Source organism: Lytechinus pictus, chromosome 2 (genome assembly GCF_037042905.1).
Source record: "Lytechinus pictus isolate F3 Inbred chromosome 2, Lp3.0, whole genome shotgun sequence".
Classification (NCBI taxonomy): domain Eukaryota; kingdom Metazoa; phylum Echinodermata; class Echinoidea; order Temnopleuroida; family Toxopneustidae; genus Lytechinus; species Lytechinus pictus.
In genome coordinates this window covers 36,852,691-36,880,627 of record NC_087246.1, presented here as the reverse complement: position 1 = coordinate 36,880,627, position 27,937 = coordinate 36,852,691, and the positions used below count along the sequence as shown (strand labels likewise).

The window sequence follows — 27,937 nt, the reverse complement described above, 5'->3', positions numbered from 1 at the left end:
AAATCTTCGGCGACAGAATTTAGTAAAAATAACTTAAAACATTTTAGTGTGTTTTTTGCCAACTGCAAACATGTAGACAAGTCTACAAGTTGTATAGACTTGTCTTCATGAATTTGCCAACTGCAGAGTTACCAGTTTTTTAAGTCTTGTGTTCTGTTCTTTTCAGATCTGAAACGGGGCAGTACTTGTACATCACTTTGCTGACAGGTATAGAGCGTATAGTGTTGTGCCACTTTAATAGGCCCACTTTATAATTTGCCAACTATACTTTGGCTTTGATTATTCAACATAAACCTTGGAAATTCATTCCACCCCATATTTCTTTACCTAGTCTTGCCACTAATTTGACAAAACTAATGTGTTTGTTAAATCGTCAATAATTGTGGTATAATTTCCAAACTTACAAGCTTGTTTATATTGGGGGAGGACCGGGGGCTTACTTTGTGTGTTATTATAGCTCCATCTGTTTTGTCCTTTGTATTTTGCTGACTAGTAGGGCTCTAAGCCTGGCTACATGGACTTGGATTTGCCAACTGGTTGTCTTTACTCTATAAGTCGTAACCTTCTTCGAAGTTAGTACCCCTATTTTTCCTTTTTTCTTTCTTTCTTTCTCCTAATTCTTTGATCTTTCTTTCTTTCTATCCCCCTCTCTCCTTCTTCCTTTCTTTCCCTCTTTCTTTTTCTCCCCTATCCCCCATTTTGCCAACTGGTACATGATTTTGCCGACTGCCATGAATGTTGGGGGTTAAATGTTGGGGGTTGTCACACCCCCCATCCCCCCCCCCCCCCTCTAGCTACGGCCCTGAGTATAGAAGACGAAGAATTGCGGCCGTAACAAATATTCGATATTCCCGCGTTAATTGACTGTAGGCATTTTGGCCTAGCGCCTTGGCTGAAGTGTTGCTGCCCTCTACGTTCGGATCGTTGGCTCCATAAAATGTTCGAGCTTTCGAAGTCAATCTATCGTCCTTTGCTTAGTTTCTGTTTTATTTAAAAAAGAAGTCTGGAACCGTCAAGTAAGAGGAGAACTAACGCCGGGATCTTATAAACAAGATAGATCTATCCCTTGTGCATTGAATTTCTGAAGTTGGAGATCGTGGCCATTCGTGGGCAAGCCAAGCAACAGCAGCCGGCAGCCTCGGCGAAGTCCCACAACAAGTTCCAGAAAGCGAGGGTTTGTGTGCATTGACGCCGACTTTTCCTTTTTTTTCGTTCTTTCCCTGCCATTCCCAGCTGAAAATCCTGCTTTTTATTTTACTCTCTCGTCTCTTTCTCTTCTTATTTTTTCTTACCCGCTTTCATTTTTTTTCTTCTCTTTTGACGGGCCATTGGCATTTTCACTTTTTTCTTCTCTGACTTCTGACAAAGGTAATAGTAATACGGTACCATACCACTACCAGTGCAATGGCGTAACAGGCGGGGAGGCAGGGGGGGGGGTGGGGGCAAGCTGCCCCCCTGGCGCGGCGGAGTTCACCGGGAAAATAAAACAAAGGGAGAAAGAAAGAAACGGAAAGTAAAGGCAAAAAGAGGAAAGGAAAGGGAAAAAAAAACTAAGAACAAACATAAAAAGGGAAAACGGGGAAAAGGAAGAAAGCATGATTAGTATGATAGTAGTATAGCATTAGCACTATAGGACAGGGAAATAAATTAAAGATGACAGAAAGGCAAACAAAAGCGGGAAATGAAGATAGAATGGAATGTGCCAAAATCGAAATTGGAAAATAAAGAAAAGGGACAAGATAAAACTACCGGGCTGCCGAGGATTGACATTGTAACATCACTGGCAATGAAGTGGTAGATAAGGCCGCCAAAAGTGCTTTAATAGTAGTATACATACTACAATTGACATCCATAATAAACTAAATAAAAGAGAATAAAATAGTATGATCAAATTTTATTATATGCAAAAATGGCAAAATAGATGGGAGGAAACTGTATCCCCCTTAAAAAGAATCCAAGAAAATGTAGCAGGAACTTTTAAATGTTCTTTGAACCACAAGAATAGTGAATCCATTTTGCACCGCAGGGTGCGACATAAGCGCTTGCCCGGGGCAAGTAAAAGTTAGAGTCGGGCAAGTGTTTTGAAGCAAAGACAAAAACTGCTTGCCCGAATCGGGCAAGCAAAATTCTCCTGTGGAAATTATATTTTAGAAAGATTCCCCATATTTAACCATCAAAATATAGAAAAGAAAAAGAGAAAAAAAAAGCAATATCATTAATTTCTTCTTTCGAATTGCAAAATTTGCGCCATTTTCTGCAATAAACACACAGCTCAGAGACGTACACACACACACACAGAATCAATGGCAGTCTAGCATACCTAGCTAGCTAGCGCATAGTCCACGCAGCCGATGCATACGGAGTACGGTGCTGCACGAACGAAGTTTGCTCAGGAAGAAATCTCCCACAGAACTGTCAAAATTCACATTTCTTACCAATGAAAATTCTTGTAGTGTCCATATTTCCTAAAAATTGGGGGTAGCTCTGTCCTTTGTAAGCAGTAAAAGGATAACTTTTCACTTCTGTTATGCTTCAAAAAGATCGGGTTTCGAATGATCGTCTGTATCGCACACACTGAAATACATTGTTTGACAGTCCCACATATGCATTTGTGTGTATGTTGATAAACGTGGTTTCTTTCGGAACCATTTTTTTTAGCCAAGGAAATTGATAAATTTTCTTCTTTACTTATGACTGGATAGTTTGAGCTTTCTTCCTTTATTTTCTTTCTTTCTGCCTATCTTTCCTTCTTTTGAATCTCTCTGTATTTCTTTAAATTTCCTTCCTTCTTTTGTTCATTTTTTCTGTTACTATAGCTGTCTTTGTTTTTGTCATTCTTTTCTTTCTTCCTTCCATCCAACCTTTGTTTACCTATTTCTTTAATCCTTCCTTCACTTTCCCCTTCCTTTCATTCTTTCTTACTTTCTTCCTTCCGTCCATCCATTCTTTACCTTTTCTTCCTGTCTTTTTTTCTTCCTCACTTTCTTCATCCCTTTCATTCTTTCTTTTCTTTCTTTGTCTTTCTTTTCTTTCTTTGTCGTTCTTTCCTTCATTCCTTCCTTTTTTTGGTCTTTCATTCTTTCTTTCTCCTTTCTTTCCTTCTTTCTTTCTTTCTTTCTGTTTTCTTTATTTTTGTCTTTTGTTCTTTTGATCTTTCTTTTTTTCCATCCTTCCTTTCTTTTCTTCCTTATTTTTTCTCTCTGCCTTCCTTCATCTCTTTCCTTCATTCCTTCATTTCTTTCTGTCTTTCATTCTATCTTTTTTTCCTTCCTTCCATCTATCCTTATACCTTGACTTTCTTCCTATCTTCCTTCTTTCCTTTCTCTCGTTTTTTTTCTTTCTCTTTTCCTTCCTTCCATCAATCCTTTTCTTTTTCTCTTTTCTTCCTTTCTTTCTTGTTACCTTTTTTCTTTCTTTTTCTTTTTTTATTCGTTTCTTTCTTCCTTCCTTTCTCTTCCCCTCAGTTTTTTTTCTATTTTTTTTTCTTTCCTTCCTTCTTTCTTTCTGATTTTCTTTTTTTTTTGTCTTTTGTTCTTTTGATCTTTTTTTTTTTCCATCTATCCTTTCTTTTCTTCCTTATTTTTTCTTTCTGCCTTCCTTCATCTCTTTCCTTCATTCCTTCCTTCATTTCTTTCTGTCTTTCGTTGTATCTATCTTTTCTTTTTTTTTCTTTTTTTTCCTTCCTTCCATCTATCCTTATACCTTTTCTTTCTTCCTTTCTTCCTTTCCTTTCTCTCGTTTTCTTTCTTTCCCTTTTCCTTCCTTTCTGTTTACCTTTTTCTTTCTTTTTTTCCTTTTATTAATTCCTTTCTTTCCTTCCTTTCTCTTCCTCTCATTTTTTTCCTATTTTTTTTCTTTCTTTTTTCTTTCCATCCTCCTTTCCCTTTTTTCTTCCTTTCTTTCTTTCTTTCCATCCTACTCTTCCCCGCAGCCATTCTATCTCTTTCTTTCTTTATTTCTTCTTCCTTTCTGTCTTTCTTCTTACTTTTTTTCTTTCATTCTCTCACCCTTTCTTATTTTTTTTCTCTGGTTATTTTCAGTGATTTCCCCTTTTTTTATTGTGTGTCCTAGTCCCCTCCAAAATATGTGGAAAATATATGAGATTAGGAAATTAATTAAAGAGCATATTTACCATATATTCTCTCATGATGTTCAAGATAAAAATCATTAAAAAAAAAGAAATACAACTACAAGGTACATCAGTAGTCATGTTGAAAAATGTATTTTAAAGCCGTCAGTGGTATGGTATGTAAAACTATAAGGCTATAACTTGTTTTGAAACTTTGTTTTGAAGGATTTTTTCGGGCAAGTGAAATCTATATTCGGGCAAGTATTTTCCAACTATTTGAAAATTTACTTGCCCGACTGGGCAAGTGCTTCAAAAAAGTTATGTAGCACTCTGCACAGTCTAAGAATGGATAATATAGGATTCAACCAAAACCTATTTCTATTCAAAATACACCTATCTGGATAATGCGATGTTTGTGGAGTGCCTGAAACGGCAAGACATTTTCTAACTGAATGCACAAAATATATTATAAAAAGGACAATGCGGTTAGTCGATACAGACTGCCAAGAGGCATCAGATCTCAAAGGATCATTATCTTCATCAGAGGCTTCACACCAGAGAGCACTTGTGTCTTTCGTAAGAAGGACACATAGACTCTTATTTTAAAGTTCTCTCTGCATAACATTATTACAAGACATAGCAGGCTGTAAATAAATGTACCGGTATATAATGTGTATATATGTATATAATATGTTTTATTTTGTTTTTGTTATTTTTGTAACTTTTTTTGTTTTGCTTTGTTTTCCTCTCTCTAAATTTACTTGTAATTTGGCTTCTACATTTTGAAGTTCCCCTTAGTGTATGTACACAGGGGTCACACATCTATGAATCGATAGAACATTCCAAATAACCATGTAAAACATATAACATTGAATAATAACATATGAGATTAATCGCACCGAGCACAAGTCCAGAATGTCTGCATTAAAGGAGAATGAAACCCTTGAAACCAGCTGAATCCATATCAAAGAGAAAAATCAAAGAAACATATTGTTAAAAGTTTGAGAAAGATTGAATAAATAATAAGAAAGTTATGAGCATTTGAATATTGAGATCACTAATGCCATGTAGATCCTCCCATTGGCAATGCGACCAAGATCTGTGATGTCACACACGTACAACTCCCTCATTACTTTAGTACTTATTTCACTTATATTCTCACTTTTATAGAGTCTATCACAAGGTGAGGTGTTCTCTTTATGCATGTTATGAGAGGACAAGTACAGAGGTTTCACAACAATATATCATTGATGAATCGTTTGTCATATATGATTAGAATGAGCAAAAAGAGATGTTTTGGGGTATATTTTCAGTGTCCAAAAGGGGAGAGTTGTTCATCTGTGACATCATAGATCTTGGTCACATTGCCAATGGGAGGATCTCCATAGCATTAGTGATCTCAACATTCAAATGCTCATAATTCTTCTATTGCTAGTCCTATTTTACTCAAACTTTTGTTGATCTTATTCTTTGATTTTTCTGCTTTCACAAAAGCTAACTTGCTCCAAGAGTTTCATTCTCCTTTAATTAATTGTTTCTTTTGTATATGTTATGGTATATCATGCAGTAACATGTATTTTATATTACACATTTTTTATTTTCTCTTTTCTAACTTCGGAAGGAGAGGTCTGTTGACAGGCATCACACTGTCTTGGTTGGGTATTGGGGGGGGGGGGGGCCTAGGCAGTGCTTGCTTTTTATTAGCAATCACACGCATGCTGAGAAGCCCGTTCAAATTACTGAACCAGGTTGGCCAGAATATACTATTCAAACAATCAATGATTTGTGATGAGCCGCCTTTCACGATGTCATATAAATTGTCTTAAAGCAGCGCTGATCCATAATGCATCAAATTTTATAACCACAAAAACAACAAATTAATCATAGGCGTAAATATTCATATCTGAATGACACGTGCCTTAAAACCTAAGTTAACAACAACAATAACATTGGCGATAACGAGCGGGAAGAAAGATGGATGGTATATAGCATTATGTCGTATGAAAGTCTATCATAAACTTCCTAAATCTCCAAAGCTACCGGGGGCTCTGTCCAAGACCCCGTGCAGTGGGGGCTCTTCATTTGTAACCTTTAAAGGGCTCTATAATGGATCCTGTATGGATCCTTTCTGCATTATTCTTTGCGTTGAAGCACTTGCGTTCCGCAGGGGGGGGGGGGTGGTTCCTCATTAGCCAAGGGGAAATAAAAGAAAATAAAGGAGGCAGCGAAATGATATGAATGATAAAAATATATGACATGATATTTACTATTTTTGTCTCGCCTGCGAAGCAGAGTGAGACTATAGGCGCCGCTTTTCCGACAGCGGTGGCGGCGGCGTCAAAACCAAATCTTAACCAAAGGTTAAGTTTTTGAAATGACAGCATAACTTAGAAAGTGTATGGACCTACTTCATAAATTGGGACATGAGGGTAATCAAGTATGACAGAACATCCTGCCTAAGTTCAGGTCACAAGACCAAGGTCAAAGGTCATTTAGGGTCAATGAACTTAGACCATGTTGGGGGAATCAACATCTAAATCTTCACCGAAGGTTAAGTTTTTGAAATGTCATCATAACTTAGAAAGTGTATGGACCTAGTTCATAAAAGCCAAGTTAGGGGTATCTGTTGAATTACCATCATAACTCTGAAAGTGTATGGATCGCGATCATAAAACTTACACATAAGAGTAATCAAGTATTACAGAACATCCTACCTTAGTTTCAGGTCACATGACCAAGGTCAAAAGTCATTTAGGGTCAATGAATGCCATGTTGGGGGTATTTGTTGATTTCAATCATAACTTTTAAAAGTTTAAGGATCTGGTTCCTGAAACTTGGACATAAGAGTAATCAAGTATCACTGAACATCCTTTGTGAGTTTCAGGTCACATGACCAAGGTCAAAGGTCATTTAGGGTCAATGAACGTTGGCCATGTTTGGGGAATCAACATCAAAATTTTAACCGAAGGTTAAGTTTTTGAAATGTCATAACTTAAAAAGTAAATGATTTAGTTCATAATACTTGAACATTCACTGACGAGTGGATACCATGCACGACCATGGCATGGGGTCTCGAAGAGCACCCTAAACAAGTATTTTCCATATTCTAAAAATGCACCCCTTAACACGTATTGGCGTGTCAAACCCTACCCTTAACAAGTATTGGAAACAAAACGATACCCTTGGCAAGTATTCTCTGAATTGAAACCCTAAACAAGTACAGCGATATTTTAATTGTTATGTCACGGACTTCGGTCGTCGGTTTTACCTTCTTGGTTTTTTAGTACAGCCACACCTCGCGCACATAGGACTCAAAACATATTGTCTGTTGGGGCAAAAAGTACATCCCTTCTAAAACATTTTAGTCTTTTTTATACCCTCGGAAATTTGACCCTGATCACGTAGGCCTGGCTTTCCTAGCGAAATAGATACCTTTTTTCATTATTTCAGCGTTTTTGACACCCTTATTACGTTACATACGTAACATGCCCTATCTTGAAAAAGACATCCTTTTTACGTGTTTTTGGGGTCGCGCATAGTATCCACTCGTCAATACAAGTACCCCCTCCCCCCCCCCCGGGTTTTCTCCTAAGTACTAATTCCCCTTGGTCAGTAATCTAAATATAACCCAGGTAGTATATTGTTTTTAGGTCCTCATGAAAGCAAAATATAATTTGAAGGAAAACTTTTGAAAAAAATAAATTTGAGCCATTTAATGCCTTTACATCACAATGACATCAGATATGCGGCTAATTTGAAGTCTCTATGGGTATAGCGATTACCGATATTTACAACTTTTAAAATTTCATAACTTTCTTATTGTTTGTCCGATATTGTCCAAACTTTCACCTATTAACTTGTCTGATATTTCTTTTTCCTCTAAAACAAGTTTTATTTGGGTCGGATTCCCCTTTGAATCTACATTCTTGGCAATTGTGTAAAAGACATTTTCATTCCCCTTTATTTTGTATAGTGATGTAAATCTTATTGGTACATGTTTGCCTCTTTTTAGCATTTTTGTTACTTTTGTGGAAATTGATTGTTTGATCCCATTTTTTCCCCCAATTCTCGTTCATGTGTTCGTCCTCTGCCAAAATTACCAGGTAACAACAATAGCAGCTGGTATTATGCAGATGAAAGAACTTAGCAGTCAGCACATCCGGCCAGAGAAAGCAAAGATCTTTGAAGTCCATGCCTACAGTTCTTAAGGTCCATAACTTGTACTTGTTGCAGCATGCCAAAGAAGGAGTCCAAGTTTGTCGACAACTACTTCAGCAAGCCTTGGATTCAACATGTGCTTGCAACCTTTGACCCTAGAAAGGTGGAGGTCGCATCAAAACCAGATAATTTTGTAGCACAGATCATCAATGCCAAAGAGGTGAGGCAAAATTTTCCCAGGCACCTTCAATGCTAAAAATGCCCAAAGTCGAGCTGCATCTTTCACACATGAATAAACCCCAAATTCATTGTACAGTGCGTCCCAGAAAAAAGGAAACCGGGATTCTAATGTCTTTTTTCTTCAAAGGCATATGAACTATGAAATTTAATTTATTGTCATATAATTCAATTATTCCTCTTTATTTTGATACCTAACATGAGACAAACACCTCACGCATTATTGAGCGAGACGAGTTTGAAATGTTAATGTCAAAACCAGATTGCTTAGAAAAATGGGACAAGATTGGTTCGAGGTACAACGACCGTGCTTATTTGACGATTGGTCCGTTAGCATTTCTTTTGTATTCTTTGTTAAGATTCTCTCGCTGATCCCTGAAATGAGAGTGGATTCAGATTCACACGTGAGTTTCTGATATGCCTCAATATTTATTGTTTGTAATCTGCCATGCGTGAACAATTTGCTTAGTTGTTGATTTCAGATTTCGAGAGGAGATTCCACTCTTGCCATGAGTAGCACATTTATAGTAAAAAACATATTCAATAATTGTGAAATCAATCTCTGAAAACGGGTTTCCTTTTTTCGGGAACGCACTGTACAGCGGGGAGTGGGGAAAAGCGGCACTGAAGGTGCCGAGGCTATGAATCCCACTCTTCAGTGTCTTCCGCAATCAATGGCTTTCACGCAATCCCGATTGAGGAACTCAAGGGTTGGTGAACAAAATTCCTGTGTGCAAGACGTGGCATAGATTTCTCTTACGGTGCCCTAGATAGACCACAAATGGTTTTACTATAGTCCTGTAAGTGTAATTAAAGACAGAACTCAGAGGAAATTCATGAGATAGGAAAAGGAGGATATATTAGGTAAGCTTCCTTCGAAATGAAATGAAACTCTGGCTGCTTTACATGTACATCAATAAAGAAGGAAGATTATGCATATGCTCAGAATGGACTGGAAATTTGATCTGTCGCAGATATGATAATCTGAGCCATTCTTCTTCCCCATCTCTTCCTTTCTTTTTCTTTATCTTTCCCTTCTTCCCTCGCTCCCCCTTCCCCCTCTTCCTCTTCTAACGATTTAAACTTGATTAAAGATTTATATTAATTAGCATTAAAGGATTAGAATAATTATATCTTACAAAATCTATGAAACTACAAAGTCAACAAAATTCTGAATTTTGGTTGCATGAATTCAAGATGCGGTATTGATTACAAATAGATGAAATTAAGTCTTAAGAAAATCATTTGGCTGCATGTGGGGGGGACATCCCCTCTCAGTCTTCCCCCTACTTGCCGCTGTGCAGCTCAGGCTTTGTCACTTCCCAGCTTATGCTTGTACAATTATTAAAGGAAACCCTTCCATTTAGCAAAAAATATATCTGCACCTGCTTGATTTCATTATTTTCAAAACCTTTGCTCAACTGTATCACATTGTTTTTATTGATATGGTAAAACAATCTTGATTTTAAATACTTTCTTTTGCTGTGAATACCCAAGTTCAGCAGTAAATTGTTTTACTTCTCATTTCCTTTTTTTTGAATGAATGTTATTATATAGGGATGTCCTGATGGATTGGGAGAAATTGCCTGTGATATTTTTGCATCTTCAGACTTCCATGACGGTCATGTCAGGACTACTGCTCTATTTACTAAGGAGGCTATTGAGGTGTTTGAGAAGTAAGATTTTATTAGAATACCAATGTGACGTTTGATGTCACAGTTTGCCTTGCCTGCAAAGCAGAAGTGAGACATAGGTGCCGCTTTCTGAGGGCGGTGGTGATGTCAGCACGATGGATTAGTTTTGGAGTGTCATAAGGCGGTGGTGCACCATCCCGAGTTTGCTTAATCTCAAGATTTTAGCCGATCGGCCCTCTTCGCGATTAATCTCGAGATTCAAGAAACCTCGTCTCTACCATCGCAAGAAGAGCGAGGCATCGATGCATTTTGGTCTGACGCCGTGAATAAATAATCCTTAGTGCGTCTGCACCTGCGAATTAGGGGATAATCTCAAGATTGCTCAGATCACGCTAATTTGAAAACTCGGGCTGGTGCAGACGGCCCTGTAGTTGTGAAAGTATAAACGTCTTTCTTCATGAGACTTGAACTTATTTGGAAACAAGTTTCACAGATCATTTGACATTGAATTTATGAACATAAAAATAAGACAAAAGGTTAATGTTGTTACTGAATTTTGTGAAGTCATGAAATATAAGCTGAAAAACTATCTTATGAAAGATACCCATCACAGATAAGCACTTGTGGGTCAGTGTATTGTTTACATCAATAAATCACTTGGTTGGAATACCATGCTTATTTTGGTAATTCCTCAGCAATTACACAATTTCTTCCAGAATACTTTGCCAAATATTGTTTATTTACGTGTATGTATACCAAAACTTGGTTTCTCATCTTATTGGATTCTGTATGAACTCGTTTTGAAATTGTTACCACAACTGGTACATGTATTTATCTTTACTGTATCTTGCTCGTTGTTTCATTTGTTTGTACTTTGTTCATTCCAATTGCATAAGTTCAACATCTCATATTCTCCTTAACTCTTCCTCAGGTTTGATTTGCCATTCAAAGTGAAGTTTATTTCATATCATTCTTTGCAGGCTTGAGGAGTCTTTGAGCGGGTGTGAATTTGAGCATCTTCCAAACGCCGTCTTGCTTTTGCAGAAATTTAAAATCATCCCAAAAATTACAAAGCAACTGGTATGTTATATGTTACCGGTAAGCTTGTTAAGTGTGAGTGGAACCCCCTTCGCCTCCCCCTGATAATGATAATAGTACAACTACTACTGATAATAATAGTAATAATGATGATAATGATTATTTCTGATCTGATTCTGGTAATAGTACGTTGCATAGATTTCTACTGTGCACAATCTTAGTCTGGAATCCATCTAGTTTGTTTTGTTTTATTTTGTCTTCCAGTTACTTAAAATTTCTTTTGCAAATGCAATTTTTTTGTCTTCAGTGTGATTGCCAGCTGTTTGTTTGTATTGAATCCTTCGTCTTGTGGACCAGTGAGGGACCAGCATTCACCACTTCATACATACCATGGGCAAGATCTTCCCAGGCTGTGCTGTGGAATATCCAAAGGCTATGGATGTAAGTCATATTTCTTGTTCCTTGACACAATTTTTTGTATAATAAGGAAAATATGAGTTACAAGTATACAGGTCAATCCATCAGGTTGGGGGCATTTTTGTGACATACCAGAACTGAAAAATTGTCTCATTAAAAACATTTGTGGTGTCATTCTAAGGATTGATAATCAAATATCATGATGTTCATGACAATCTCAGACCTGAGAGCCTATTGCCAATGATATATAAATGTGATGTCCTTGTGACATTGAATTATTATCATAACTTAAACAGTTTATGGATCTAGTTCATAAAATCAAATATCACTGAACATCCCGTGGATGTAGTTTATGAAATGTGGACATAAGGGTAATCAAGTATCACTGACAAGTCTTTGGTCACATGATCAAGGTCAAATGTCATTTAGGGTCAATGAACATAGTATTATGTCATTAGATGAATGGTGTGTATTGTGAATAATTATTTAATAGTAGTTTTCAAAGTCAGCACTGCTGCTATATTGAATCGTGTAATGCAGGCGAGAATGTCAAAGGGGCTCCACTTGTTTGCTTTTAACTTTGTATATAGCTAGTAGAATGCTTATTTTTGGTGAAAATATCAATTATTACATTTCTAACAAATGTAAAAAAAAAATATTGCCAAAACATAATTAATTTTCTTTGTATTTTATTGTGTTTTTAATTCTTATGTATTTCTTTATGTTTTTTAACCTTTGTTTTCTATTGTCTTTCAATGAACTTTGTCAGGGACCCTTTTATTATGAATATAAAATAAATCCATTTAAACCAACAAAAGTAAAAATTATCATACATTTATGATTTTTGGATGAAAACACAATTTGTATCGACCTCGTACACGGAATCACATTTTTAAACAATTTTGGGTCTGACATGTTCTTACAACATGTTGCATTAATTTTGGAACTGCATACCTGGGCGCCGCAAATTTGGTCTCAAAAGATGCGCAAGACTTAAAAGTAAAAATTACTAAACAGCGTGGTCAAAATATTTTGTGCAGCGGCGTAGTGAGGAAATTCGTCGAGGGGTGGGTCATAACTTTCTTATTTTTCGTCTGATTTTCATGAAATTTTCAGTGTTATGCTTGTTAGATTTTTCTCTTTTAATTGAAATCAACATTTTGTTGGGGTGGACTTGTTCTTAAAGTTGATTGATATAAAAAGAAAAACAAAACTAAACAGATAATTCTAGCAAAATCGAATAAAGTATTTCATCATTTCTCAGTGTGTGTTCCATGAATTAGTGGTACAGTATGCATGCCACTGGCTTCTGGTAAAATTATGATCTTTGGATGTCTTAATCTTATGTCCCATGAGGCTTTTTTTTTTGTGGTCAACATGTTTTTTGTTCTTGTCACTTAAAAAGATTTGACTTATACCTTTTTGATATAATATATTTTGAAATAATCTGGATTTGTTATAGGCTATGGCTGAATTCTCCAACTTGATGAAATTCATGAATTTTAAATTCTGTGAATGTACATGTATCATTCCTGCCAACCTGTACAATTTTATCATATTTTTTACTATTTTTTAGGTTAAAAATTGTTAAAAATCATAATGGTGCAATTTTTTATATCAGAGGGGAAAATAAGCACTTTATAGCCACATTTGCACTTATGTATGCACGTATCTCATTTTGAAAATACTCAATTTAATGTAGTATAACTTTTTTATTGCTTCCTACCAGTGATGCCCAAGGAAGCAGCCAAGAGGATTCTGGGAATGAGGCATTGACCGACTCTGACGTGCCCTTTTCATGTGACGATCTGAGCCAGCTGCTGGCAGAGGTAAAAAAGGATTCAATGATGTTACAGTCCTCAAATAGCAACAAGGAAAGCCAATTATCAGGTAAAAAATAGGGTTGTCTGACTTTTTGTTAACCATCATTCAGGGAATTCTTTCATGAAGTCGATCATAATGTAAGGCATGACTTTACCCTATAAGGACTGGGCTATTTGAGATTTATTAAGGATGGGGGGCCTTCTGATCTTGGCTGGTGTTCGCGCCATTGCACTGAAATTCCGCACGTGCATTCTTTACCACATAATTATAAACCAGTATAAAAAAAATTCTGAAAATAATTGTTTCTTATTTATTATGAATAAAATATGCAAATTTATTCGTGAAAAACATTATTTACGTATTTAACACCCAATTTCACTTCAAATTTTCCTTTTTTTTTTTCCAGATGTCATCTTTGTAATCTAATTTAAAGGTTCCTACAAAGAAAAATTGCGAAATAATTTCTTATGTATTACTTTGTTGTTTCATCCTTTGTTTTCTTTATTTTTTTCAATGGAAATTATTACAGATCATTAAACAGCTATTACCCTAAATTAATAAAACAGACCAATAAGATAAAAAAATAATCACCCTTTTATGAATTTCATCTCCCATAGACTTTGTAAACAAAGTATAAAAATGAGCCATTTTCGGCATGACATTGTCTCGTAAAAAGTCATGTGACGTTGCGATGCTGTACCCGTATGTTACGAATTTGGTCTCAAAAGTTGCGAGAGACTTCAGATAAAAATGTCATAAAATTTTTTGCGCTATCTTTTTGCCTTTCGGAAATATCACGCAAAGTGTTGAGGGGGGCGATGATGGCCCAAACCCCAGTCCTTTTAGGGTTAATGAATGCCTGGGCCCCATCTTACAAAGAAATACGATTGATCAAATCAACCACAACTATGGAAAGCCAGCAACATCTAAAATACATGTTTTTCAAAATATTTTCTAACGTTAGATCTATGATGTATATTCATACATTCACTGTTTTCTTGACAATTTAGTATGCTTCTTCTTTGTTTTCAAAGGACATTGTGCAAATTTTGTAAAGAAAAAAAATTATGACATTGATGGATTTCCATATACTTAGGGTTGATCGAATCAATCCTAATTCTTTAGAAGATGGGGCCCAGGTATATGGCAAGCCAAGTGCGTTTCTCAATCTTTTTTTTTAAATTTAAAATATACTGATGTTGATTACCGTTCTTAGTTGAAATTAAAATTATTATTAGAATGAGGCTGACATTGTTCTCAATTATGAGAATAATCATTTGTCTTTAGTTGCTGTCCTGATTTATGCCCTTATCCATTGCAAATACTGTACTAGAAATCATCCGTTATAAATGATATTTGTTTTGTCCCTTTAATCTGAAACTGAAAATGCATTTCAATCGCCTCATTTATATGTCATTAGATTTGTGATTCACTGAAGCCAACTGCTAAGAAAAATGTGTATGTGGTGCATTAAGTTTCATCCTAAATTGTTTTTGATATTCCAGTGGCCAACCAGTCTCTGTGTAGTCCTAAAGTTGTTTCTGTGACGAGTAGTCCAGGTCCTGCTCCACCGGATCCTGATTCCCTAGGTCCAGCTTCCCTCTCCAACCATCTCACTCCAGAAGAAGTAGTAAGTGGATGATTTTTCATTCCTTTTGAAATAGACATCAATATACCGTGCATTGTCATTGGTATAACAAGGCTCATATCTCTAATATTAGGGAAATCGTTTGAATGGCAACATATTTCTATGAAGTAACATTCTGCCCGAATGAATCTTTTGTGACATGTCAAAGAAAAAAAACTTTCTGTAGGATTCTGTGTTATTGTATTTTGTAGCCGTCCTTTTTGTTCCTTTGAGCACAAAAGCCTTTTGTGAGATATACAATGTTTACGTCAAATAAATAATAACCAAGGGTTCAATGAAAGTTACTTTTGGAAAGTTACGGTCCATAATAATGAATTTCATACACAAGGGAACTGGAACCTGGAGATGTCTTCTCCAGATATGTCAAGAAGATCTTTTTTGGTAATTAGAGTACATTCACTTTACTTGATTGAGAACACACAATAAAGGTGATGCCAGACACTCTTTAAATGTCCTTTGACAAGGCATCAATCCACACTTTGCCACTCTTCAGCCAGGTGCTAAATGGGAACCTGGTGGGATGTGAATGTCATTCCAGCTTGCCCAGAATAGTGCTCACCTCAATGGCGACTGGCTGGAATACACCCAGTGAGTGGGGGATGTGCATATATGATTTGTGTGTGGGAGTGACTGATAGAATCCAATGACCAGGGTAATAATAAATCTAAAGCACTTAGATGCATACAGTGTATCAATAACAGATTATTATTAGTAGTAGTAGTATTATTATGTTTTAAACTATCTTATTTCAGCAGAACCCAGATGGAAGAAAGGAACCGGATGAAGCTCAGGGGAGCACATCTAAAGTTGGAGGAGGAGGAGGAGAACAAATAGAGGAAGAAGAGGGTTTGAAATGGAGACACGTCGATCAACTAGTCAGCTGGGTCTTTGAAGTCCGTCTCCCCTCTTCCTCTACGTGCCCCAGTGATGCAGAGGAGGATAGGATGAAGGCTGTGGTTGAGAGGGTAACGGAATGCCTGAAGAAACTCCCAGAGAGAGGGGAAGAAGAGGAAGAGAGTAGCTATGAGAGTATTGGAATGCAGGGTGAAAGGTCACAGGTAAATGGAATGGTTGATAGATTATAAACTTAGTCTAAACCCAGGGGGGAGGGGCACTCAACTACATGGCCATATGTTTTCAAAACCACCCTCTAAACATGTTTCCATGTTTTCCATGTAAGTTTTTGACCCCCTGATGTGAATACAATTCTGAAGTGCTGGCAAGTTCGAAATAGATAATTTTCTTGAGATATCTTAAGATGTTTTCGCTAGTGGGCGAGACGCAATATCGCAAATGCATTGTTATTCCTTGATATTGATGAGTCACCATTCTTGTTCCTACCCCTCAGGACTTGAGCGCCAAACGGGCATCTCCTTCCCCAAAATCCCCCTACAGCAGGCGCAAGTCTAGGAGGGGTAAAAGGCAGTCCTCCTCCCTTGTCAAAAAGCCTGAGGTGCTGAAGGATGAGAGTCTACCAAGCCATGGGCTGGAGCGAGAGCAACGGCTGTTGTACGAGAAGATCAAGAAAGAACTGCCTACCACTGAGATTGTGACATTATCCTTGGAAGATGTAGAGGTAAATAATTAGTAATGCCCTCTTATCACTGTTTTATTTTCATGATTAATACGATATTAATATTCAGTTCTTAGAAATGGAAAATACCATACAAATGGTCTCCTTGTAAATTTTTTTGATTGATGGCTCATACTTCTTACAAAAGGTAGGTCTAACACAGATTGGAATTTATCAAAATGTGTAATTAGTATCAGCCTGTAGCATAAAATTACTAATTAGCAATGGTCAGTAGCCAATTGAAATGAAGGTATTATGGCAGTTAGCATTGATTGATTTAATTGATATAATAATCATAGTCATGATATTCAAGCTAACTACCATTCAAAGATAGAATATGCCATTTTGTCTCACCTGCATAGCCTAGCGAGACCATAGGTGCCGCTTTCCGACGGTGGCGGCGTCAACATCAAATCTTAACTGAAGGTTAAGTTTTTGATATGTCATCATAACTTAGAAAGTATATGGACCTGAACATCCTGCCTGAGTTTCAGGTCACATGACCAAGGTCAAAGGTCATTTAGGGTCAATGAACTTAGACCATGTTGGGAGTATTTGTTGAATTACCATTGAAAAATTGAAAGTTTATGGATCTGGTTCAGGAGACTTGGACAAAAGAGTAATCAAGTATCACTGAACATCCTTTGTGAGTTTCAACTCCCATGACCAAGGTCAAAGATAATTTAGGGTTTATGTTGGGGGAATAAAAATGAAATCTTAACCAAGGTTAAGTTATTTAAATATCATAACTCAAAAAACATATGGATCTAGTTCATGAAACTTGGACATAAGAGTAATCAAGCATCAGTAAACATCCCGCTTGAGATTCAGGTCACATGACCAAGGTCAATGAATTTTGGCCGTGTTGGGGATATTTTTTGAATTGCCATCATAACTTTGAAAGTTTTTTGATCTAGTTCATGAAATGTGGACATAAGGGTAATCAAGTATCACTGATCGTCTTGCACAAGTCTTCGGTCACACGATAAAGGTCAAATGTCATTTAGGGTCAATGAACATAGTAGTTTATTATCATATGAATGCTTTTTTTGTGAATGATTATTCTATATTTTTTCAATTGAGCACTGCTGCTATATTGAATCGCGTAATGCAGGCAAGACTGCCAGAGGCGCTGCACTTGTTAATTATTGATAGCATTGTGAATGGTGCTTTTGATGTTTGAATATATGAACAACTATGGAACAATTAACAATTAATTTTAAAATGTTACATTGTATATCACAGACAATATGTCAGAAAAAAGTGCCATGCAATAAGATTATTGTGGCCATGAAATGTGAGGCTTCTGTGTCATAGGCCATTAGGAAACAACAATTTAATAGCCATCTGCAGTTATGACACGGGCATAGCAATTTCATAAGCAAAGAAACAGGAATCTATATGAATGTTCAAAATATTTGAATTGTTTAATTGTTTAATACCTTTCCACAACTTTTGAACAAGATGACTCATATTCACACACCAATGCCAAGTGAGCAGATGATTTTATGTTTTATATTATATTTCTTTATGAATCATTCCGTACGTAAGTTCCAGGATATATATTTTTAAGACAGAAGGGAAGCATGTGTTTATATAATTTAAAAATCCAAAGTAAAGGTAACAAAAATAATTATTATGGATAACTTCGTACTCTTTCAACAATTTGGATACTAGTTAGAAATATGAATGAAGTCATTGAATATACTACAAACAGAGATTGTTGAAAATATATTATCACAAGGGGATAAAATTCAAAACTTATTAATCAGTTGGTATATATTTTTATATATGTGATCTTCTTCTGTTCTTTCTCTGCAGATTATGAATTATAGAAATAAAAAAGATGCTATAAACCATAGCTCTATTGTAGCTTATATCTTTGTTCAGGAACTTTGTAAATTAGAAGAGATGTTTATAGAGGCTTATTCTTTCTTTCTCATTTTCATGAATTCTCTAAGCATGTTGAAAATAATAATTGGCTTGATTTTCTACCATGCATAGCCCCTTCCTGAAGACTATGATCTTGATGACGATGATTATGACTCTGACGGTTGTCCTCGTTTCTGTGACACAAACAATAATCTATGTCGTAAGTTTTCATTGTGTCTTGCTGACTCTCACAAGGGAACTTCATTCGGTATAATTCATAGTTGGTATCCATCTGGTCTCAGATCGTCTGACACTATCTGTGCTGAACCCACTTTTTATACTTTCATTTTGGTCTAATTACCATTTATGTGGTTCATAAAAAGTTCATTTACTCATATCTATAAAGTTGTGATAGATCAAGAGGATATTAGATCAAATGGGTATAGCCTAACTGGATATTAGACAAAGTGGTAAATGGGCTCAATAGTGATTAGACAAAAATCACAGAATGTGTATGAAATTAATTTTCTCATTGTTGTTTTGACAAGTAATCTGTTATAAAGGTTTCAGAGATCATCTAATAATTTACATCCCTTTGAACATATTAAGTATTTTATTACAGTGATATATACATGTATTTTGGTGGTGTTCTTTTCCAAACTTCTGAGACACATTCTTATGAGTTCTTGATATGAGAGTTGTGGTTGCAATTTATATAATGTTGGACCAGTATCCAATAAAATGACCACCAAAGTGTTTGTACGTATAAATAAAATAAACAAATGCCGATTGATTCTGGTAGAAAATTTGTAATTTCTTAGAAATTGAAGAAATGAGCTTGGCATTCCAGTCAGATATTGGGTCTCTTTCCAAGCAATAATAGTACACTGTCCCACATGTGTTTATCTGTGTTGGTGATCTGCAGTGTTGTAATTTTCAGCTGAAATAACATGATTTCACACAGTTAGTTTATGTAAACCAGATCTAGGTCTACCATGATATGTGACAGTTAACCTTGTCTTATAGACTTTCTCATGATTCATTGTATGCTGCAACAAAGTTTAATCTTTCTGTTCTATATTTTCAGTGAGAGAGTGGAATGGTGAGTGTGTTGAGGAAGCACACCTGCTCTCGTCAGATGCCTCAGAAAGAACGTTTACACCCAGCTCTTCAGAGACTCTGAAACATGGAGCAGAACCCTTGTCACCTGCTCCTTCGAAGACAGCATGCAAAAAGCTCTTCAACGGTCAGGAGCATCCTGCAGAAACTGGACAAACCTTGCAGAGTGTTCTTGAGGATATCGATGAACTGTTCAGCAACCATACCGAGGAATACTTTAGTTATGACGGCAATGAGGGACAGGTTGTGGCGGACACTCCGTTCAAGGCTTACCGCGCACGCGCAGGAGAATCTGCCTCAGAAGGTGCTCCACAAGGTGTCCTGGATGTTGACTCGGGCCATGACGATGCTGCCCCTGCAGGATCAAATTCGCCCAAAGGACAGTCACCACCTACAGATGTTGTCTCTTGCCATGATGATGATGTCCCTTCAGAACCAAAGTCTTCCAAAGAACAGTTACAACATACAGAAGAAGGTAGCATCATAGTAGTGGATGATTCTCATCAGTGGAGTCAAGAAGATGATGATGATGATGAAACTCAGTTACCTCTGCCACTTTCGCCCTCTACCCAGTCTCCTACACCAACTTCCCCTAGCCTATTGGCTAAGAAGAGGCCCTTGGTGCCGTCAACGTCATCAGCAACCCTGTCTGATTCCAGTCAGTCAGACTTCGTAATAAATCTGGTAAGGGAAGGAGAAAAAATTGAAACCCATTATTGGAGACACTATTGCGAAGAAATATAATGATTAAGGCAACCAGCTCACTTCATATAATGTTAAAGGCTTGCTGGGGAAGTTTCATTATATTGTAAATACAGTTTATGGCTTTCAACCAAGTAAATTAGATTGCATTGATTGATCTATCTGATAAGTCAGAAAAAATCAGCTCACTTCAACTTATTGAAGACACCGAGTTTGACTTTTCTATTTGAAGTTGCTACTTAGGATGTATACCACAGTATCAGGGATTTGAAAGAAAAAAAGCTTGAATGGGAGAGTTTAGGTGATAGGACATCCATATTAGCCTAATAGATAGCGGAAAGGCTGCTAAGGTATAAAACAAGCACCTGAACTCCTGAAATTGTTGATGGTGCAATAACTTCATTTTTGTTGAACTGTGGGATGTATCAAACACTTAAATGGTTTGTTATCCAAGACTGTCAAATGTTTTAACAAATTTAAATTTTTTTGTCTCTTGATACATAATTTATCATTCAAAAGTTATTATTTTTATTTCTAGTTAATTCAGAGTTGTCTTGTCTAAAGCAATAGATGTTATCAAGGTTGTTGGGATGCAAACCGATATGCGACCTTTCAAGATCATGAGACAACTTTACTTGGAGCATATAGACATTGAAAAAATAGTGACCATTAACTAAATCAAACAACGTGCCTATTGCCTTATATATAAGCCATTTTATGATTACAATTTGCACATGAGCCGATGAAGGTCATTGGTCGTAAACCAAGAAAGTGCTTTTTGAATCACTGAGATGCTCATGATTATTCTAGGTTATTTTAAGCTGTCCTTTTTATCCTATTTAAAGAGTAATAACTAAGTGTTCAGCCATATTTGGTATTTGGCTACACGCCAAAGGATAGCCAGTGAGATTAAAGCGTACATTGTTATAGAACATTTCCCAGTTAATGAAAAAATTTGTGTCATTATTTTTCCTTTTACTGATTAAAATCAATTAATTTCATCTTTTTATTACGTTTAAAATAAAGTCCCCGACAATTTCCTTTGAAAAAATAATAAAAAGTAAAGAAAACAAAGAAATACATGAGAAATTTTAAAAACAATAAAATACATAAGAAAATAAATGTGATGTTGAAATTTTTTTAAATACATTTGATCAGATTCCTATAAAGAGTCTGTGAATAAAAAGCTAGCATTTTTTACTTAATTAGAGCAAACCTTTGATTTTACGCATAAATAAGCATACTTAATTAGCAATGAGATTTAGTAGATTATGCCATGGGTAACGTGCATGCCAATTTTCGTCGCGATCGACGGCTGATCGAAATAGCGTCAAAATAGCCCAGTTTATCTCGGGTTAATAATAAATGGGTCCCTGGGGAGCGTTTCGTCAACATTTTCGTCCGATATGTTCTCATGTCTGACAACTTTCCTTGATTATGATTGGCTAAGAGGCACCGTTACCATAGTAACTGTCGGATAAAACAGTACTTGTCGGATAAAACGTCTGACAAGTCCTTTCATGAAATGCTCCCCAGGTTTATGCAGTGTTTCCTTATTAGAGTTTGAATATAGCAGATGTTATACCAGGCAATTCTATATAACATCCTTTTTGTCTCGCCTGAACGAAGTTTGGCAGAGACATTAGTAATCACTTTTCCTGTTGGTCTGTCAGTCTGTTACAAAAATATTAAATTTTTTGTTCAACTTGGTACATATGATACTTGGGTAAAACAACTTGTGTGCCAAGGAGGATGATAGGGTCAAAGGTCATCTAGGGGTCAAAAGGTCGAATGATAGTCATGTCCATCATATTTTGAAGTTTTTGTTTAAATTGCCCTCATTTCTTTATTTCTACATCAGTTTGATCACACTTGGTTCAAATGATCCTTGGGTAATATCACATGTGTGTTGTTGAGGATGATGGGGTCAAATGTCATCTAGGGGTCAAAAGGTCAAATGATATGAGGTGGTCCTGTCTTCTTTTCTCAAGTTTTTGTTCAACTTACTCTCATTTCTTTATTATTGCATCAATTTGGTTGACACTACACTTGGTACAAATGATCCTTGGGTAATACCACATGTGGGTTCATGAGGATGGTAAGGTCAAAGGTCATCTACGGTCAGGAGATATTGTATATTTTAGTGATTGCAAAATCAGTTGAGATTGGTTTACAAACCACCTTGTTTAAAAAATTAAGAATTATCCAATTGAGAAAAAAAAAAGAAGAAACATTGAGCTCTGTAGAGTTAATTACAAAATGGATTATTCATCCTTGTACTTTACTTTATTGTCTTTTCTTTCTTTGTTTAGTCTGGGGACAATGATTTCACCATTCTGAAGTGCAGCATTGATGACCCTGAGCAAAAAGGTTAGCTCTCTTTCTCTCTCTCTCTCTCTTTCTTGCTTTCTCATAAATACTTGTATTTAATGAAGATGCTGAGTGTATTTTAGTGGAGCGTTGTGGCCCAGTGGATTAGTCTCCGGACTTTGAAGCAGAGGGTCTCGGGTTCAAATCCCAGCCATGGCGTAGTTTCCTTCAGCAAGAAATTTATCCACATTGTGCTGCACTCAACCCAGGTGAGGTGAATGGGTACCTGGCAGGAATTTTTTCATTGAAATGCACTGAGCGCTGGAAGGCTGCTTGAGCTACAGCCGGGTAATAATATCCAAGTCCTTTGGAAGCGCCTAGAGACGTTATCCATGATGTGTTATGCGCTGTACAAGAACTGTCTATTATTATTATTTTCATAAGTGATGGATCATATAATTTGTTCAAATACTACCAAACATATTCCACTACAAACTAGACCCATGAAGAAGTTCTCCTTGGTTGCCTAGAGGCATTGGTGTAGTCTGCAACCATATTCAATTGGATTGTGAGTCTTGCACTTATAAATAATTACACAAATCCCAGTCTTACGTTAACCTTACGAGTGGCCTATGATCCAAATTTTGAATAAAACCTTACCACAATTGATGAGATGATTAAATCATGGAACAATTTAAATCGTCATATGAATACTAAAATTGAAGTTCACATTATGATATAAAGTTTCCCCCTTTTTGATAGAAAAGTAAGATATTACTCCCTTTCGAAATTATTTTTTTTATCTCTTACAGAGCACCAAGCTGGTGGCATGGGTGATCATAAGGAATATTCTGACAGCAATAATAGTTCTGACAGTGATTCTGATATCTTCAGCCCCCCTGATGATGCATGTTTGAAGAGAACTCCAACTGAAGGAGAGCCACCAAATGATCAAACAGATAAGGCAAAGAGCAGTGACGATTTCCCTCGATCACCAGAGGTAATATTTACGACTACAGAATCTGCAACCACTGAATGTGGAAGCAACAGTAAAGACAGATGCATCCATGCCAGAGATGTAAAAGAAGCATCACCTGCGATTGCAGAGTTTTCTAGAAAACGAAAGCAAAGGATTATTGGCGATGATGCGGAGGAAATTGGCAGCATTGGAAAGCGGATCCGGTTTGCAGATCAAGAGCAAAATGGTGCTTCTGATAATGGAACTATTGGAATTGATATGGTTCCATTTATTAATGGTGATAGAATATGGACTTCTACTCAGAAAGAATGCAAAAGTGGTGCAACGCAAGACACTGTTGTTGCTATCATTAGTGATGAAAAGGAAGAAGGCAGTGAATCTGCTGAGGAGCAGATTTCAAGTGCTTCAAGGTTGTGCTCGTCAGGTTGGGTCAGCAAGCAGGATATGATGCAAACCAAACGTACAGCAGTGCAAGTTGTTGAGGACACCCAAGAGCTTGAATCAGAGGAGGCCACTGCTACAAATTCACCTAATTACAATGCAGGAAAGTGTAGGAACCAGAACATTGCAGAGGAACTGTCTCCCATTATTCTGTCATCAGGCAGCCTAGATATTGAATCCTGTGCAGTGGATGCCCAGGAAAACAGTGCATCTGTCAAGGAGACTGATGTTATCCTTGTCAGCTCTGGTGGAAGTTCAAGGGATAGCAACAGAACAGCTGACCTTAGTGTCACCCCTGTCTTGTTTAGCAGTGGTGAGTCAACAAAAGCTGTCATTGCTGCTTACACATGTCCACAAAATCAGACACCTTCTGAAAAAAGTGTTGCAGTGACTGATTCTGGAGAACTAAGAGACAATGAGCACAGTGCACTTGTTGGTGCCAATCAGGATGCACAGAATCTTGATGAAGAAGAACCAATGAGTATTGATACACCAGAAGACTGCCTCTCTTTCAGCTCACAAACTGCTCCTCCAGTAGTAGGAGAAGGAACTCAAAATGCAGAATTTCCTCAAAAGAAGTTCACAAGAATCCGACGGGTTTCATTGTCTAGCTCAGGCAGACATTTTGTAAGGGAGACCCAACCGGAGTCTGTGCCCAGTCCCACTCCAACATCTAATCATTCCAGTAAATCATCAACACCGCTGAGAGCGATGACTAAGCCCTCAGGTCATTTACAGGATGTGAATACTACGAGAGTAATTTCTCCAGATGGACCGGACACACCAACATCAACTCCACCTGATAAATGTTACATAGAAACTGTAGAAATTTCTGGGAAGAAGAATACTAGGCGTAAAGAGAAAAGTGTTTGTGTTTTGTCCTCTACAGAGCATCCCGATATGTCTGAGACTGTGGTTAAAAAGCCAACGCGTCAAGTCAACCAGACAGTTATCCCATCAAAAATATACATGGGATCATTACAGATGAGACAGTTGACTCTAAATCAGAAAAAGAAGCCTCCTTCAACACAGACAAAGCTGTCCTTCAAGCCAAAGAATGTATTATCAAAGAAACAAAAAGCTGATCCTCAGACCAGAACGAATTCTTGCTTGCCCTGTGAACCAACTTCAAGAAAGAGTGTGTCCGATTTTGAGAGAAAGACCACAAAGGATATTTCCAGAGGTGCAGTTGTTTCCACTCAAGACCAAGATGAGGTATGGCGTCCTGGTTATGGCTGTCTTTAATGACTAATGAGCTTTCATGGGTGATTAATAATTACTTTTGACACCTGACTTGTGAAACCATTTTGGGAATATCTGTAATAGACCTTGATTTACAAAGCTCATCCAATTATACTATAACAGCAAATCATTCATTTAGATGATTCAGGAATTTTCAAGCAAGGGAAAGTGACAGGCAATGGGTGGAAATTATACAGAGTATTACTAGCTTCTACTGGTCTTAAAACAAGATTCCAATATTGGTGTTTGACAACACCTCTTTCATGGATAATTATCACAATGGTGTTTAATCTCCCACGAAAGCTGACACTTAGCAGTCTTTGTAATTCTAGTTCAATATCCCTTCTACTCACATTTTTAACAGTAGAAGGTACCACATGGGAGATATTATTTGGAAGATGATTTGACAAAGTTTCTTGAATATTTCTTTTAGATTGTTAAACTTTGTAAACTACATTGAGTCAAAATGTTTAACTGCTGTTAAATCTCCAACACTTGTTGAAAATTCACATTTTACATCTGTGAAAAATGCCCATATTTCCTTGAAAGTATTTTATGATGAAAAATGAAAGATGAAAATCCATATTTTATTGTTCAAAATAGACATGAAATGAAATACTCAGAAAATTTGCTTTGCCCAATTGATCGTGGGCCCTGCAGCCGCTGTGCAGTACCAGATTGACGAGGCTCTATTTGGTTATAACTGCCAAGAAAATGGAATATATTTTGTTTTATGCTGATATCCTTTGCACAGAACCTGCCATCCACACATACTGATAGCATGTTGAATGGTACCCATCTTCCATCTAGTGATGATTCTGCCTCATCCGTAGGAGAGCAAGCTTTACTCGACTGGTGTGCTATGTATCTTCTGGAATCTGCAAAGAGGTAGCTGATCTTCAAGAACATCAAGGAGAGTAGACAAGAAGATTCTCCTTATTTTGCAGGAGAAAAAGCTCTTCTTGACAGGTGTCCCATGTATCCCTAGGAATCAGCAAAGATGCAGATGATCTCTAGAGAACAAGGAGAGTGGCTCAGAGTAATAGCTCAATGAGATTTTACCTCATCTGTGGAAGAAAAAGCTTTACTTGACTGGTGTTCCAAAGTATCTCCTGCAGTCAGCAAAGAACTTGAACCTGAGGGTGGTTGAAGAAAACTGTTTTCTACAATTTATTTCCTTAATAACATAAAAGAAGAAAAAAATAAATCGGTTGTCACAATAATTCCAGAAAGTTCCACACCAAGCAATTTCTCTTCAAGTGCCTTTGCATACAAATTCTGAATAAATATGTGTGATATGTTTAGACCAAAAATTTGGGTGTAGTCCAGTCAGTCGGCAGGTCCTCAAAAAGTAGCTTTTTTTATCCAAGTGATATTCATTACTTACGGGTTTCGCATTGTCTACGAGCTTGGTACGGACAAAAACACCTCTTTTTATTCGGCCATTGCTGCTCTAAACATTGACCAAATTTCATGTTTTTGGTATCTTTATTAAGAAGAAAAATCATCCATACAGGTCATGTGTGTGGATTTTTAAAAAGATTTTGTAATATAGGTGAAACTTTTGATCTAAAACATAACAAAATAATTAATATTTTGCAACAAAAGTTGTTTTTACACTCAATTTTTGTTTGAGCCCAAATGGTTTTTAGATTATGACAAAGCTAAAGATCTATGATGTAGATTTTATAAGAAGAGGTTTATTAGATGGGTCGGCAGCCAGCTTTTCATCTGCTAAATACATTTAGCAGCTCAAAAACAAGAATACCGCGCTCTTATTTGTCATAGAGACCACAAACCCATGCAAATTCCAACATTTCCAAACAATGGGCACACTCACCATGTGGTAATCTCTTTAAATTACCCGCACCTGTTTCTTTGAAAACATTGCGCCAATCAGAACTCTGGATTTTATGCTACTCAGAAATTTCAGAAATCTCGTCTTGTATCTTGATGGAAAAAGCTGGCTGCTGATCCATCTAAAAGATGCCACATATCAAGAGTGACATTGTAAGAAAGTATAGTTTTAGCTTTGTGATGATATAAATACTATTTGTGGCCAAAATCAAAAAGATTTGCACAATTCACAAGAGAATACAGAGGGAGAAAATTCTGTTTGAGGCATCTATTCAGGCCTGAAATTAACTATTTATCAAAATATTTTATTCAAAAGAAACTACCAATATAACAGAGTAACATTTACTCTTTCCTATGGTACAAAAATATTCAATTATACTTGAGGAGAAAGTGGTTAAATTCTTTGAGAAAGAAAGTCTCTCAATTCACAAGAATTTGCAGGGATATGAATTCAGCCACGAGAGGACTTGGATAAATCTTGCTCATTTGCTCAATAGCATAGGGACCTGCAGACTGACTGAGTCCTACTCAGTACTATGGGACTTGTAGGAAAATATAATAAACTTTTGTACTGGCCGCAGAGAAATCTTATTAGAGCTAAAAATGTGCTAACCCAAGTTCTTTTCCCCTGAAAAAAAGGGAAAAATATTGGCGTTTGCATTATTTACATGACACCTTGGATCAAGGTTTGACATCACCATTCAAAAGATGTTTCACGGCCTTCTTTTAGTGTTCTGTTTAATAGCGCTTACAGTGTTTCTGTGCGGCTGGTACTGATCATTTGGTTATTCCAATATATTGAAGTGATTATTCTTCA

At 36.7% G+C, this 27,937-nt stretch overlaps 1 protein-coding gene across 2 annotated transcripts; it reads left to right on the top strand.

Moving 5' to 3' along the window:
• Positions 1–908: 908 nt before the first annotated feature.
• On the top strand, positions 909–27,937 carry LOC129280356 (dentin sialophosphoprotein-like). 2 transcript variants are annotated; one of them, XM_064115679.1, is made up of 14 exons: positions 909–1,174; positions 8,173–8,447; positions 10,022–10,140; positions 11,079–11,178; positions 11,444–11,577; positions 13,283–13,443; positions 14,883–15,007; positions 15,781–16,083; positions 16,374–16,601; positions 18,603–18,690; positions 19,558–20,273; positions 22,604–22,661; positions 23,414–25,236; positions 26,018–27,937. In XM_064115679.1, exons 2-14 carry the CDS (start codon positions 8,304–8,306, stop codon positions 26,153–26,155), a joined length of 4,137 nt encoding a protein of 1,378 aa, XP_063971749.1. In that variant the 5' UTR covers positions 909–1,174; positions 8,173–8,303; the 3' UTR covers positions 26,156–27,937. The 2 variants fall into 2 exon arrangements, with proteins under 2 accessions (XP_063971749.1, XP_063971748.1); XM_064115678.1 differs by having other exon boundaries at positions 15,778–16,083.